The sequence below is a fragment of the Pogoniulus pusillus genome, chromosome 15 (assembly GCF_015220805.1).
Source record: "Pogoniulus pusillus isolate bPogPus1 chromosome 15, bPogPus1.pri, whole genome shotgun sequence".
Taxonomy (NCBI): domain Eukaryota; kingdom Metazoa; phylum Chordata; class Aves; order Piciformes; family Lybiidae; genus Pogoniulus; species Pogoniulus pusillus.
The window spans coordinates 21,624,385-21,639,791 of NC_087278.1; the positions used below are offsets into that span (position 1 = coordinate 21,624,385).

At 57.3% G+C, this 15,407-nt stretch overlaps 1 protein-coding gene across 1 annotated transcript in view; it reads right to left on the reverse strand.

Annotated features, from left to right (window-relative positions):
• Positions 1 to 5,595: 5,595 nt before the first annotated feature.
• Positions 5,596 to 15,407, reverse strand: part of CACNA2D4 (calcium voltage-gated channel auxiliary subunit alpha2delta 4) — a 176,359-nt gene continuing 166,547 nt past the window's right edge. The window contains exons 35-38 of the mRNA XM_064156008.1: positions 11,618 to 11,735; positions 7,005 to 7,117; positions 6,343 to 6,425; positions 5,596 to 5,731 (exon numbers count right to left, since the gene is read on the reverse strand). Coding sequence (XP_064012078.1) covers positions 5,645 to 5,731; positions 6,343 to 6,425; positions 7,005 to 7,117; positions 11,618 to 11,735 — 401 coding nt within the window. The 3' untranslated portion in view covers positions 5,596 to 5,644. The remainder of the gene's footprint in view (positions 5,732 to 6,342; positions 6,426 to 7,004; positions 7,118 to 11,617; positions 11,736 to 15,407) is intronic.

Genomic DNA, 15,407 nt, shown 5'->3' on the forward strand with positions numbered 1-15,407 from the left:
GCAAAGGAGGGAGCCGGCCAAGGGGTGGAACTGGAGCGTGGAGTGTGTCACACTTAACCACCTTCAGCTGAGCTTCACCATGAGCAAGGCAAGCAAAGTGCATGATGAAACCCTCTACCCAGCACCACCTGGCAGGGCAGGACACGGTGCAACTGATGCCTTGCTCACCCTCTTGCTGGCTCTTGTTATCCTTGGGGAGGGATGGCAGAAGGGGAGCTTGGCAAGGGGTTGGTTTGTGGATCCCATCTTGCTCCTGGCGTTTCCCAGAGCCTCACTTTTTGCCCTCCTGTTCATGTGTGACCAACAGAGCTGTTACTGTGTCTGAGCTGGGAGATGTTTGCACTGCAAGTGTGTGCTGAGCTCACCTGTTAACAGCTTCAGCTCTGCGGAGGTACAGCTGGGCACAGAGGCTCTTCGTAGTTGGCATAAAAGCTGAACTTGTAAATGGGATGGGAAAATCAGGGGCCTGGATGGGTTCCCAGAGCAACAATGTGTTTCTCTAACAGAGGCAAATGGCATCCAAGACGGCTCGTTCCTTTCCATCTCTGCCCATGACCAACCCGTGCACAGGGTTTAAGGTTTGCCTTAGTGCTGGCTGGAGCTCAGCACTCTTAAACTGGAAGGGTTTTTCTCTGCAGCTGACACCAGGTTAGAAGGGCCACTGGCTGGGGCAGCTCTTCTGCAACAGGAGCAGCTGGGACTGTGGGACAGCAGCTGCTGCAGGGACAGAGATCCCTCCTGGGGGAGAGCAGCCGCTGCCACCACCTCCCTGCCTGCTCCTGGTCATGCCAGCCAGCCTGGGGCTCTGCCCTGGCTCTGGCCCAGCTTCTCTGTCCCACTGCCCCCGGGGGAAGCCGAGCTTCTTTTGCTGCCTTTGCTCTGTGAGCCTCCTGCCAGGTTTCAAAGCGATCCTGCGTCCCTGGGAGCCAGGCGGGTGTGGTGTGACAGCAGGCTGCTGCCCCTGGGGCAGGCTGTGTGCTGCTGGCTCCAAGTCAGGCGAGCAAGAGCAGCCTGGGGCGGCGGCTAGTGTGTGACAGAGCTGTGCTTCTTGGCGTGGGGACTTCTTTGCCAGCTCCCTGGCACCTTGCCTGGCAGCCTCTGGTGTGACTAACTTCCAGCAAGGCTGGCAGCCTCCTGCTCCCATTCCTGCAGCTGTGCACGGGGGAGGGCTGAGGAAGCTCCGTGTGCATCCCTGTGTCACACGAGCATGCTCCTCATCATGCAGGCAGGATACTGGTGGCTGCCTGGCCCCCAGGGGCAAAGCAGGAGCGTAAAGACAGGGCTCAGTGTGCAGCCCTCCTGCTGCTGGTGGGGTCCTGCCTGGGGAAGGGTTGGTGCTGGGGCTCCTAACATTTGAAGCAGCAGCAACAAGCAAAGCAGCAGGAGCTGATGAAATGTCCTGTGAGGCCACAAGGTGTTTACTGGAGGAACCTGCTTGGCGGCATTCAAGTGGAGCTGTTACAGCTCTCATCACCTGCTGATGGCCAACTGCGTGTCTGTGGCTGATGTCATGGGAGGCAATGAGAGCAGCGTTTGCTGGCTGACAAAAGGGACAAAGGCTCAAAAGCAAGCAGAGGCATCACAAGGGCACCTGCAGCTGGGGCGAGGCAGAGGCGTGGGGCAGCTGGTGCAGACCTCCTGGCAGGACCAGGTCTATTGTGCCACAGAACATGGTTCATGGCAACAGGGCACACCATGGCTCTGCACAGCCCTCTGGAAGCTGAGTGGAGCTGGGACTGCTAATCCTTCCTGCTGGGGAGGTCACCCTTCAGAGCGCTGCCCTGGGGCGGGGGGCAGGCACACAGAGCTGGGGAAGCTCTGCCAGCCAGCAGGGGTGACCTGAGCTGGTGGCTTCTCCACCTGCCAGCAGCTCCTCAGCCTTGACCGCACGCAGCCCTTTCCCCCCTGTGCTGCCTTCACCTTCCTCGGCTGCTGTTGTGGAGGCAGGGAAATGAACGCAGCCGAAAACCCGCCCCCAAAGCTAGGTGCAGAAATGAACCTCGTGTTAATGAGCAGGCTCAGTTTGCCTGAGAAGCTCTTACAAGGATACCACAGGTAAATGTGACTCTTTCAGCAGTCAGGCGTTGGAAAAGGCTGAGCTACTAACCAGAGCATTCCCCACGATTAGTCAGGCTGAGCCAAAGGTTTACTCACAGGTGAGCCAGGCTGGCTGAGAGGGAGGGCGGTCCCGGTGCTGGTCCCGGTGCTGGTCCTCTCGCTCTCTTTCAAAGGACGTCCAAGGCTCGTTAAGGCAAATCAAGCTGCATAGCTGCGGTGCTTATGGTGGGAAGCCTTCCAAAGCAGGGACACATCTGTCCCTCAGGAGCTTGTCCTTCGCAGTGCCAGGGCACTCTCTGCAGGAGCTATGCAGGCGGGGGTGAGCTCTCAGGTAGGCAGCCCAAGGAGGGCAGCACCCCAATACTTACCCCTTTCCTAGACAACAACCCCAAGCAGCACTACAGGCTGGGGACTGAGTGGCTGAAGAGCAGTCAGGAGGAAAGGGACCTGGGGGTACTGATAGACAGTAGGCTGAAGATGAGGCAGCAGTGTGCCCAGGTGGCCAAGAGAGCCAATGGCATCCTGGGCTGGCTCAGGAGCAGTGTGGCCATCAGGACAAGGGAGGTCATTCTGCCCCTGTACTCAGCACTGCTCAGGCCACACCTTGAGTCCTGTGTCCAGTTCTGGGCCCCTCAATTCAAGAAGGATGTTGAGGTGCTGGAAGGTGTCCAGAGAAGGGCAATGAAGCTGGTGAGGGGCCTGGAGCACAAATCCTATGAGGAGAGGTTGAGGGAGCTGGGGGTGTGCAGCCTGAAGAAGAGGAGGCTCAGGGGTGATCTTATTACTGTCTACAACTACCTGAAGGGAGGCTGTAGCCAGGTGGGGGGTGGCCTCTTCTCCCAGGCAAGCAGCAACAGAAGAAGGGGACACAGTGTGAAGTTGTGCCAGGGTAGGTATAGGCTGGATGTTAGGAGGAAGCTCTTCACAGAGAGAATGATTGGCATTGGAATGGGCTGCCCAGGGAGGTGGTGGAGGCACCGTCCCTAGGGGTCTTCAAGAAAAGCCTGGATGAGGCACTTAGTGCCATGGTCTGGTTGATTGGCCAGGGCTGGGAGGCTCAGGGGTGACCTTATTGCTGTCTACAACTACCTGAGGGGCGGTTGTGGCCAGGAGGAGGTTGCTCTCTTCTCTCAGGTGGCCAGCTCCAGAACAAGAGGACACAGCCTCAGGCTGCGCCAGGGGAAATTTCGGCTCGAGGTGAGGAGAAAGTTCTTCACTGAGAGAGTCATTAGGCACTGGAATGGGCTGCCTGGGGAGGTGGTGGAGTCGTCGTCCCTGGGGCAGTTCAAGGCAAGGTTGGATGTGGCACTTGGTGCCATGGTCTAGCCTTGGGCACTGTGGTAAAGGGTTGGACTTGATGATCTGTGAGGTCTCTTCCAACCTTGGTGATACTGTGATACTGTGATAGGTTGGACTGGATGATCTTGGAGGTCTCTTCCAACCTGGTTGATTCTGTGCTCTGAGGGGTGTCTGTGTGCCAGTCCTGCAGTGAAGAGGACAGCCCTGGTGTGTGGCGAAAGCCCTTTCCCATCGAACTGCCCTTGGCAACAGCTGCTCACACCTTTGACTCTGGTGGAGGTGGCTGCAGGAGCCAGGTGGCCTGGGGGACTTGGTAAGGCTTGGCACAGCCAGCATGTGTGGCGTGTGCCACCATGGGCAGTGCTGCTCATCAGGCAATGAGTGAGGAGCTTGCAGCAGGTGTCAGGTTGGCCTGACAACCCACACAGTTATCAAGGGGCCTAGGGGGATGCAGGGGACTCCCAAGATGGCCTGCTTGGCCCAGAAGGAGGCCAGGGCAGGGTTCTGCCTTGCTGGCCTGATGGCCTTCTCCCTTGGTGCCACTGTGGTGTACTCACAGATGCTGGGGTGGCTCTGTAGCCGGTGCAGAGCAGGAGGTCGTCCTTCCATCTGTAGCTGTTGCCTGTGGCACCTCTAGCCCTGGCATGTAGCCTGCGGGTGCAGAGACCCTCACCCTGTCTTGGAGAGGGCAGAGAGCTGTGAGCTGTCGCTGGCTGAGCCCTGCACAGCCAGAGGCTCTTTTTGCTGCAGCTTGGGTAAAACCAGTGGTGCAGTAGCCAGGAGCTGGCATTCCAGCTGGCATTCCCATGAGTTGCTGGAACACCCCTGGTCAACCAGACCAGTTTAACTCTGTTTGCAGCCCCTCTACCCACATCCTATCCCCACGGGTTTGGCAGGAAGAGAGGTTTCTGGGGTGTAGTTAGGGCTATGCTGAGCACCAAACATGACATGCTGAAGCTTCAGGATCTACTTAAAATATGCCATATATATATTTTTTTTTGGTAATGAGATGGTCTGGAGCAGTTATTAGAAAAAAAACCCACAGAGAAAAAACAAAAAGATGCTCCCACCCATTGTCTATAAAGCCCTGTGAGAAACAGCCTGTGCCCACCAGATAGCAATGCCAGGCTCAGAGGAGGGGGCTCCTTGCCCCAGAGCAACCAAGAGCAGCTTTGATGAGCAGGGCAGTGTGCTGAGGGAGAAAGTGCCCAGTTCTGAGTTGCTTCTGCAGTGAATCAAGCAGGCAGCAGCAAACACCCTGCTCCCCCTTTGGGTATGCCATGCACAACCCTTTCCCAAAGGAAAAAGGTTCTTCCTCACCTGGTCAGGAATCTGGATGCTGTGCTAGCAGTGCCAAGGAGAGGTCTCCTTGGCAGAGGTCTTGTGGTTGCAGCTAACTCGTCAAGCTGTGTTACACCTCATTGTCCAGCTGTGTGTTAAACCAGTGCAGTTCAGGTCAGGTGTGGTGTCCTGCCCCTGGGGTCCCAATCCAGAACCACCCCCAAGACCAGCAGCTGCTGCATCCTAATTGGAAACCACTAAGAGCTCTGTTCTGGCAGGGCTGTGCCTGGACTGCTCCAGACTCAGGTCACCTGCCACTGAGAGACTAGCAAACAGTATTCCCTGTCCCACCTCTTCTGGAAGGGAATGTAGGAAGAAGTTCTTCACCATGAGGGTGGTGAGAGCCTGGACTAGGTTGCCCACAGAGGTGGTAGAAGCCTCATCCCTGGAGGTGTTTAAGGCCAGGCTGGATGAGGCTCTGGCCAGCCTGATCTAGTGTGAGGTGTCCCTGCCCATGGCGGGGTGGGGGGAATTGGAACTAGATGATCCTTGTGGTCCCTTCCAACTCTGATTCTATGATTCTCCTAAAGCCAGATTTGCCCCATGGAGCCCTCTGCCTCTTGGGCCAGCTACCCCAAAGCGGTTCCTTGTGAGGCAGAGTGATGGTGAAATGCCAGCTGTGCCAATGACCTCGTGTGTGAGGTCATCAGCTGAGAGCTGATGGCTGGGAGCAGCAGCTCAGTAGGTGGTGTGCTGAGAGCTGCTGCTGCCAGTCCTTGCCCAGACCTTTCAAAGAGCTTCCACCGGACCCTGGGTGAAGGATGCAGGATGTACCATGCGACGTTGTTAACATCTTGACTTGCCACTAGGAGCTGCAGTAGGTGTCCCAGAATGTCCTGTGTCCCTATCTCCTGCTTCTCTGCTCTCTGGCAGCTCTCTCTCTTGGGTCTCTGCTGTGCAAAGCATGTTGCAGGCAGCAGCAGCAGCAGCAGCGTTGCAGACAGTGTCACTGCAGGAGCAGGGCCAGAGGCAGGAGGAGCAGCGTCGGCGAGACAGAGACCTCGGCAGCACCACCGCAGTCCTGGGCGTTCTCCTGGGAGAGGGGAGAGAAATGGACACCTTGCTTACCACCAGGCTGCCAGAGGGAAGCAGCCTGCCCCCTGCCTCGGGGAGAGGCAGTGATGCCTGTAGCCAAAAAGATCACCAGGACAAAGGAAGGCATTGTTTTGATGCCCATGGTGGGCACCTGCCTGTTAGGAAGCCACTTGCCTCTCTGGCTTTGCCATGCTCTGCCCCATACCCTGGAGCCTTGGAGCTGCAGCAGGATTGGCTTCTCCCTGCACACCCTTCCTGCAGCTGCTTCTAGAGGCCCCTGCCCGTGAGCAGGTCCCTGTGGCTGCTTTTGGCCCTGCAGGGCGGGGGCAGGCGGCTGGGCTGTCGCTCACACTTGGTGCCTGGACCAAACTCTGCCAGCTCAGCAGGCGGGAGGGCTGCCTGCTGCACCAAGGGCTGTTTCCAGGAGCTGAGGCTCTTCCAGCAGGCAAACCAGACCGCCCAGAGAAATCCAGCAGCCCTGCCCTGCCTGAGCTGCAGCCCTTCCCAGGTGGCACAGCATGCCTGCCCTTCAGCAGTGAGCCCCCTGGGGGGCTCAGGGCTGTGTCTGTAGCCGTGTGCCCGCCCTCCCTGCCTCCCTGCCCGCGGTACCTCGGGGTGAAAGGCGTGACACGTGTCCGGCCGCCGCCGCAGCTTCTGCGACCGCATCCGCTCGCACTTCACCGACGCGTTATGTGCCAGGCCGTTAAGGATGCTGGCAGCAGCGGGCACAGAACAGGGAGATAAACCCAGCACAGACCCCGGCGCCCTGATGCAGGTCATCGAGGTGCCACTACTGCACAGCCCGGGAGACACGGCGGGGAGGGCAAGAGAAGGGCAGGTCAGCTGGCAAGGGCCAGAAGGGGGCAAGGGATGGCAGGCAGCTGGAAGTCACCTAAAGAGGAGGAGAGGGCTCAGCTTCACGGTGACAAGCTGCACTGTGTCACCACCCTTAAGGGGAGTGAGGGATGAGGGCCCAGCAAGTAGCACCAGCGAGCAGTGCTGGGGAGTCAGCCCAGCTGCACCCACTCCACCCTCGGCCCTTCCTCCCCATGGCAGAGCAGCCTGGCCAGTGGGGGCTGCCTTCTGCCGGGGGGGGGGCTGTAAGGCAAACCCACTACCTCCTTTCCACTGTGCTACAGCCCTGCCCGCTCCACGTCTCTCTCCCCACCTGTCCCACTAGTCAAGCTCCATGGAGAACATTTTCTACCCCAGCAGACACGGTGCTGAAGGGTCTGTGGCCCCAAGCATCCCCGTTGCACGTGGAAGGATATATTTGACCTCTTTCACATCCAGCAAGACAGGTGGGAAGATGCTGCAGTCGCAGGTGGCATCTGTGACGAGGAGCAGCAGGTTACTGCTGGCGATCTGCTGCGCCACAAACATCCTGCAAGAAGAAAGCAGGTGGGAGAAAGCCCATCCCTGCCACTGCACAGCCACAGCAGCAGCCCCAGCCTCACCTGGCCCACAGCAAAGGCATCCAAACAAACCAGGGACCATCAGAAACAGGACAGCAGCAGCAAGGAGCTGGGAGACACAGGGAGCATCTACACACACAAGGGAGGTGGCATTAGCACAGCTTTTTGGCCTCAGGAAGCCACAAACTGGCTCAGGTGTACACCTCCAGGCCAAAACTGAACCACAAACCCAACCAACCAATAACCAAAACCCATCAGAAGCTCTCCCCCCAGCAGGCAGCAGGTCACAGAAGACAGCACCTGAGAAGGCCTGGTTCCACCTGGAGGTCTGCCAATGCCTTTCCATGTGAGTTTGTGGATGTCTGCACCGTGTGGTGCTGCAAGAGCAGAGCTCTGCTCCAAGTCATCTTGCAGAAGCTCCCAGATCTGTCACAGCTTAAGTCACTGCCATGGCACTGCCAACTGCTGCTTGGGCTTGCTGACTGCCCATGCAGAGATACAGGCTGGGGTCGGAGTGGCTGGAGAGCAGCCAGACAGAGAGGGATCTGGGGGTGCTGATTGATACCTGCCTGAACATGAGCCAGCAGTGTGCCCAGGTGGCCAAGAGAGCCAGTGGCATCCTGGCCTGCATCAGGAATGGTGTGGTCAGCAGGAGCAGGGAGGTCATTCTGCCCCTGTACTCTGCACTGGTTAGACCACACCTTGAGTACTGTGTTCAGTTCTGGGCCCCCCAGTTTAGGAGAGACATTGAGATGCTTGAGCATGTCCAGAGAAGGGCGACAAGGCTGGGGAGAGGCCTTGAGCACAGCCCTACGAGGAGAGGCTGAGGGAGCTGGGATTGGTTAGCCTGGAGAAGAGGAGGCTCAGGGGTGACCTTATTGCTGTCTACAACTACCTGAGGGGAGGTTGTGGCCAGGGGCAGGTTACTCTCTTCTCTCAGGTGGCCAGCACCAGAACAAGAGGACACAGCCTCAGGCTGTGCCAGGGGAGATTTAGGCTGGAGGTGAGGAGAAAGTTCTTCCCTGTGAGAGTCATTGGACACTGGAATGGGCTGCCCGGGGAGGTGGTGGAGTCGCCGTCCCTGGAGCTGTTCAAGGCAGGATTGGACGTGGCACTTGGTGCCATGGTCTGGCCTTGAGCTCTGTGCTAAAGGGTTGGACTTGATGATCTGTGAGGTCTCTTCCAATCCTAATAATACTGTGACACTGTGATACTGCCATGCAAATGTGCAGCTTGAGCATGCAGCCACGATTTTGCCTGCCCCTTCCCGGACCTGCCAGCCAAGCAGGCTGGTGGCAAGCACGGGCAGGTGCTGGTCAGGGTGTCTCTAGACATAAGCACTTGCCCAAGGATGTGCACAGAAGTTCTTGTGGCACTGCTGCTGCCTGGGTCTACAAGTGGCAGAGGGCTGGCACGAGCAGGGCAGGGTGAGGGCAGACACATACTTGGGGTGAGGGCAGGCATGTGTGTTGGGTGAGGGCAGACACCTTTCAGGTGAGGGCAGGCATGTGTGTCAGGTGAAGGCAGGCACGTGTCAGGTGAGGGCAGGCACGTGTCAGGTGAGGGCAGGCACGTGTCAGGTGAGGGCAGGCAGGTGTCAGGTGAGGGCAGATATGTTTCAGGTGAGGGCAGGCATGTGTCAGGTGAGGGCAGGCAGGTGTCAGGCGAGGGCAGGCAGGTGCCTCGGGTGAGGGCAGAGTTATGTGCATGAGTCCCTGTGCAGGTGCACGGTGCAGGTGTGTGGTGCAGGCAGCTCAGCCACGTGTCTTTGCTCAGCAGGCTGTGTGTGCTGCTGCCTGGGGGTTTGCACACCAGCACATGCTGCACAGCTGTGGTGCCACTGGGTGGGCACCAGGGATGGCAGGGTGTGTGTGCCCAGGTGTGTGTGCATGGGTATATGTGTGCCTCGGTGTGTGTGTGCACCCAGGTGTGCATGGCAGGTGTGTGTGTGTGTGTGCTTCTGGGTGGGCACCAGTAATGGCAAGGTGTGCGTGCCCAGGCGTGTGCCCAGGTGTGTGTGTGCCCAGGTGTGTATGCATGGGAATATGTGTGCCTAGGTGTGTGTGTGCACCGAGGTGTGCATGGCAGGTGTGTGTGCCCAAGTGTGTGTGTGTGCCTCCAGGTGGGCACCAGTAATGGCAGGGTGTGCGTGCCTAGGCGTGTGCCCAGGTGTGTGTGTGCCCAGGTGTGTATGCATGGGAATATGTGTGCCTAGGTGTATGTGTGCACCCAGGTGTGCATGGCAGGTGTGTGTGCCCAAGTGTGTGTGTGTGCCTCCAGGTGGGCACCAGTAATGGCAGGGTGTGCGTGCCTAGGCGTGTTCCCAGGTGTGTGTGTGCCCAGGTGTGTATGCATGGGAATATGTGTGCCTAGGTGTGTGTGCCCAGCTGTGTGCGTTCCTGTGTCACCACTGGACGCTCTCCAGCTGGGCACAGGACCACAGAATCCGTTTGGGTGGAAGAGACCTTTAAGATCAAGTCCACACTGCCAGGTCACAACCCCCTTGCTTGGCAGCCTGTTCCAGTTCTTTTCAACTCTTTCTCTGAAGAGGTTTCTTATTTCCTAATATCCAACTTAAATCTCTCCTGGTGCAATCTGCTGCCATTCCCCCCACCTCTCCTGTCACTTGGGAGAACAGACTGACCCTCAGCTCCCTACAACCTCCTCTCAGGTAGTTGTGGAGAGTGGTAACTTCTCTCCTTAGTCTCCTTTTCTCCATCCTGAAACAACCCCAGTTCCCTCACCTGCTCCTCACAGGACTTTGTCTCTAGACCCTTGATCAGCTTCGTTGCCCTTCTCTGGCCATGTTCCAGTATCTCAGCATTGAAAGGAAAGGAAAATTGTCTAAGGAGAAAACTTTTGCCAGAAATATGGAAAAGCAGAGTAAGTTCCTTTCTGAAACCTGTGGCCTGGGAAGCTGCACACAGACATAGGTATTGAAAGTCTTTGTTCTGCAGCCACTCTGCCTATTGGACAGGTGGGTGCCACAGAACGACAGCACTAAGCAGGTTGGAAAAGACCTTTGAGATCATTGAGTCCAACCCATCACTTGGAGCACTGTGTCCAGTTCTGGAGCCCCTTTTACAGGAAGGATCTGGAGGTGCTGGAATGTGTCCAGAGAAGGGCCATGAGGATGATCAGAGGGCTGGAGCTACTCTCCTTTGAGTTTGGAGAAGAGAAGGCTCTGAGGAGACCTTATTGTGGCTTTCCAAATATCTGAAGTGGGCTACCAGAGAGCTGGGGAGGGACTTTTTGGGGTTCCAGGTAGCGACAGGAATGGAGGGGAATGGATCTAAGCTAGAGAAGGGGAAATTTAGCTTAGATGTTAAGAAGTTCTTCATCATGAAGGTGGTGAGACACTGGAACAGGTTTCACAGGGAGGTGGTGGAAACCTCATCCCTGGAAGGTTTTAAGGCCAGGCTGGATGTGGCTCTGAGCAACTTGATCTAGTGTGAGGTGTTCCTGCTGTGGGGTTGGACCTAAGTGATCTGTGAGGTCCTTTCCAGCCCCGACAATTCTGTCATTCTGTGATTCTTTTTTACTGCGAAGCAGTAACTTTGTCACTTCACCTGCTCCTTGCCCAGTGCTGCCGTTTAGCTCTGCTCTGTGGCCAGACCTGCAGGTGCATCAGTGGCTACACCACAGGCACAGCAGCAATCAGCTCTTCTCACAGGCTCACAGGATGTTAGGGGTTGGAAGGGTTTGAGTCCAATCCCCCTTGCCAGAGCAGGACCAGCGAATCTAGCACAGGTCACACAGGAACACATCCAGACAGGGCTGGAAAGGCTCCACAGAAGGAGACTCCACAACTTCTCTGGGCAGCCTGTGCCAGGGCTCTGGAACCCTTCCAGTCAAGAAGTTCTTCCTCATATTGAGGTGGAACTTCCTGTGCTGTAGTTTCCATCCCTTGCCCCTTGTCCTGTGCCAGGGCACAAGTGAGCAGAGGCTGTCCCTGTCCCTTCCTTCCTGACCCCCAGCCCTCAGCTATTTATAGACATTGCTCAGATCCCCTCTCAGCCTTCTCCTCTCCAGACTGAACAGCCTCAGGGCTCTGAGTCTCTCCCCATCAGGCTGTGCTGCAGTCCCTGCAGCATCCTTGTAGCCCTCCCATGCTCTCTCTCCAGCAGATCCCTGTCCCTCTGGAACTGGGGAGCCCAGAACTGCATGAGATATTCCAGGTGGGGTCTCACCAGGGCAGAGTAGAGGGGGAGGAGAACCTCCCTCCATCTGCTGGACACCTGCATCTGCTGGACACACTGTTCTTAACGACTCCCCAGGACCCCATTGGCCTTTTTGGCCACCAGGGCACATTGCTGTCCCATGCAGCACTTGGTGTCCACCAGCACTCCCAGGTCCTTCTGCACCGGACCTTCTCAGGTGCCTGTGGTCACGGGTGGGCTGTGCCACAAGGCTGGTGTGCTGTCACCAGCTGGAGACCCCCCAAAGGCCAGGCAAGCTGCAGTCCTTACTTCTGGCAGTCCCCACACTCGATCAGCCCGTTGGTCTCCTTAATGGCCGGCTCGTAGACGAAGACAGGGTACTCGGTGTCGCAGGGCTGCAGGGTGTCGTGCTTCTTGTGCTTGTGAGCTGCGGGGGGGAGGAGACAAGGTGAGCAGTGAGGGGCAGAGGGCTGCACAGGAGCGGTCTGCACTGTAGATGGAAGCATTTAGTCTGGTGATGCAGGCAGGAGAAACATCCCTACGTGTACGCCCTCCCCACAGCCGTGGCCAAGAGCAGGTAGAAGGGGCAGGAGGTGCTGCAGAAGGAGGCAGGCAGTGAGCCCTGCTCCCACTAGGTGGTGTGGGAAAACCAGCCTATGTGAGAAATGTGCCCAGCAGTCCCACCCGCCTCGCCCATGCAAGCCGGGGCCCTGCCCTGCTGAAGCCTCAGCTGTGGGGGTCACAGAGGCCGAAGCACCCCAGTGGCCCGCTGGGCAGCTGGGCAGCAGCATTTGGGCACTGGTGCACCCATCTTCAAAGGAGGGGCAACGCCTGCCCAACCAACAGCCTTAACAGTCCCTCCTACCCACGTGTTGTAACTGGGCTGGTCCCCAGTGCCCACTCTGAGGGATCTGCCCCTGCAGGGACACTGCGTGTCCATCGTGCTCAGGGCTCCTTCCTGACGTCTCAGCTTGAGCCCACAGCAGGCAGTCTGAGTCGAATACAGGTCACATCAAAAAGAAACCACTGCCAGCAAACAGATCTGGCCTGAGACCACAGGGAAGCAGAAGGCAGCTCCTGAGGGTCAGCAGAGACCCAGCTAAGTACAACAACGCTGGCTCCTGCAGCGAGCCGTGCACTGCAGAGGCAGGGAGCAGCTGCTCCCTCATTGAGCAGCCACGGTCTGGGGGACTAATCTGGGGATGAGGAGGAGCTGATCCACCTTGCTCCCTAGAGAAGCAAAGGCATCCTTTCCAGGAGTTCAGCAGGTTTTGCCTTGCCTGAAACTACTGCCTTGGGCCCTCCGGCAATTATCTGCAGCGGCTGGAGGCAGCAAGGTCAGCTCTCGGCTTGGGGAGGCGCAGAGGAATGTCGCCGACGGCCACCTGGGGCTTTGTCGCTAGAGCAGAGAAGTTTGCAGGTCAAGCAACACGTAGGAGAAATGTTTTCTCCCTCGGCTTTCAGTCTGAGCACAGAAGTCTCACTCTGCAGCCCTCCGGGTGGCGGCCCGGGGGGAGCAGGGAAGAGCCCTGCAGCTGCGGAGGGCGAGCAGCCTGCCCTCGGCGCGGCAGCGCTGGAGACCCACAGGGAGCTGCAGCACCGTGCGTCTGCATGGAGCAAACGCCTGGTGAGGCGGCACCGGGAGGGCAGCTGGGATTCTGATGGGTGAGCTGCATCACAGTAAAGCCCTCCCCGAGAGCTGTGCTGTCCTCTCTCCGGACACTGCAGGAGCACGCCGAAAGCAGGGAGCTGCACCCCACAGCGCCTGCGCTCTAAGCGCTGCGCTGTACGCGAGCGACTGCAGCCGGACGATTGTCCTCACATCCCTCTCCACCGTGGCAACCCGGCAACATAAGACATCCATCAAGAACCAGGACCCGCAGCCCAGTCTCCCCTCTAATGCCTTCCCCAGGGGAATACGCTCCTCCCTGCAGCACTCTTCACTGAGAGAGTCATTGGACACTGGAATGGGCTGCCCGGGGAGGTGGTGGAGTCGCCGTCCCTGGGGCTGTTCAAGGCAAGGTTGGACGTGGCACTTGGTGCCATGGTCTAGCCTTGAGCTCTGTGGTAAAGGGTTGGACTGGATGATCTGTGAGGTCTCTTCCAACCCTGATGATACTGTGATACTGTGATACTGTGATACACAGTGTCCAGCAGATGTGCCTTGTGCTTTTCCTCTCCACTCTTACTTGCAAGGCAGTCTCCAACTTAAATCTGCCCAGACGGTGGTACCCACACTTCTGTGCCATGGTTACAACGATCCAAAAGCACGCAAGGCTTGATTTCAGCATGATGCCTTGTCCTGTGTTCAGCCTGAATCAAATGACCTCATCGTTTCAGGGACCAGCAGCAACCCTGCCGCCAGCCAGCAGCTGCCTAGATGTGCGCTGCCACCCTCTGCTGTCCCTCTGTGCAAACCCACGCTGCAGAAGCATGGAAAAGCCTCTTCCCTTTTTGCTAAGGGAGACCAGAAGCTAGCAGCTGTCACAAGAACAAAGAGTCCCGAAGACGTTCGGGATGAGCAGCTGAGGACCTCACCACAGGTCTAATTCAAAGGCTGAGCCCTTTCTGATGCAACACACAGAAATCCCTGTTGATGCTGTACAGGGAGAAGCTGCAACTGCTTTCCAGCTCAGCTCAGCTGTGCTCCAGAGCTGGTAGATGTGCTCTGGCCACTGGACTCACTGGTGGGCTAAAGGAGGGTGAAGGACACAGTGGGAGCCCTTTCCTTTGCCGTGATTCACTATACTAGGGGCTGGGAAAACAGCTCCAAATGATGAAGTGTGTGTCCAGGCTATTGTAGTCTAGGCCAGGGACAGACCTTCTCAAAGTTGTGCTTATGTCAAGACCATACCTTGGTCCCTCAGCTATGAACCACAGAACCAAGCGGTCTGGAAGAGACCTCCAACCTCATCCAGTCCAACCTAGCACCCAGCCCTGGCCAGTCAACCAGACCATGGCACTAAGTGCCTCAGCCAGGCTTTGCTTCAACACCTCCAGGCACAGCGACTCCACCACCTCCCTGGGCAGCCTATTCCAATGCCAATCACTTCCTCGTAACATCCACCCTAGACGTGCCCTGGCACAACTTGAGACTGTGTCCTCTTCTTCTGTTGCTAGGTGCCTGGCAGAAGAGACCAACTACATCTGGCTACAACCTCCCTGCAGGGAGCTGCAGACAGCAATGAGGTCTGCCCTGAGCCTCCTCTTCTGCAGGCTGCACACCCCCAGCTCCCTCAGCCTCTCCTCACAGGGCTGTGCTCCAGGCCCCTCACCAGCTTTGTCGCCGTCCTGTGGACACCTTCCAGTACCTCAACATCTCTCTTGAATTGAGGAGCCCAGAACTGGACACAGCACTCAAGGTGTGGCCTGACCAGTGCTGAGCACAGGGGCAGAATAACCTCCCTTGTCTTATTGCCACACTGCTCCTGATCCAGGTCAGGATGCCATTGGCTTTCCTGGCCACTTGGGCACACCTAAGTCCCATTGTGTTAAGCCTGGATTCACAGCACTGAGTGACAAGGCTATCACTGCAGCAAAGCTGTTGGGGAAGGACTGGGCTTGTTCTTGCTTGGAAGAACAGCTGTGATGACCACTAAAGTGCCCTCATGAAGTTGGGGCACAACTGCTTGCAATAATTTAGTGCATGCCTCATGTCAGGAGTGGCAAAGTGTCTCTACACAGTAGAGGCTTCATCCAGGCTCTCATTTTTCTCCTGTCCCTGGTAAAGACATTTTTCATTAGTTTCAGCTTCCTGGTATAGTATCATCAAAGCAAACGGAGTTAAGGCAATCTAAAAAACAGGGGTGTGAAGGACCAGGTGCAGGAAGGAATTAAATGAGATCACTGCCTTGGAAAATATGGGGTGGAAGGAGAGCTGAGGCTTCCTGGCCCTAGCTAGTGTTGAATGTCTGTCATGCTGGAGTTAGTAGGCTTGGAGAACCTGGCCTCGAAGAGAAAGGCAACAAAAGAGACTGCATGATCCACAACTGGGGTAAACCTGGCCAGCACTGCTTGCAAGTGGGCAAGAGCTGGACCTCAGCCCTGGGCACAGGTCCTGAGGTGATCTGCTGGAAAGCAGTCCTACAGAGAGGGACCT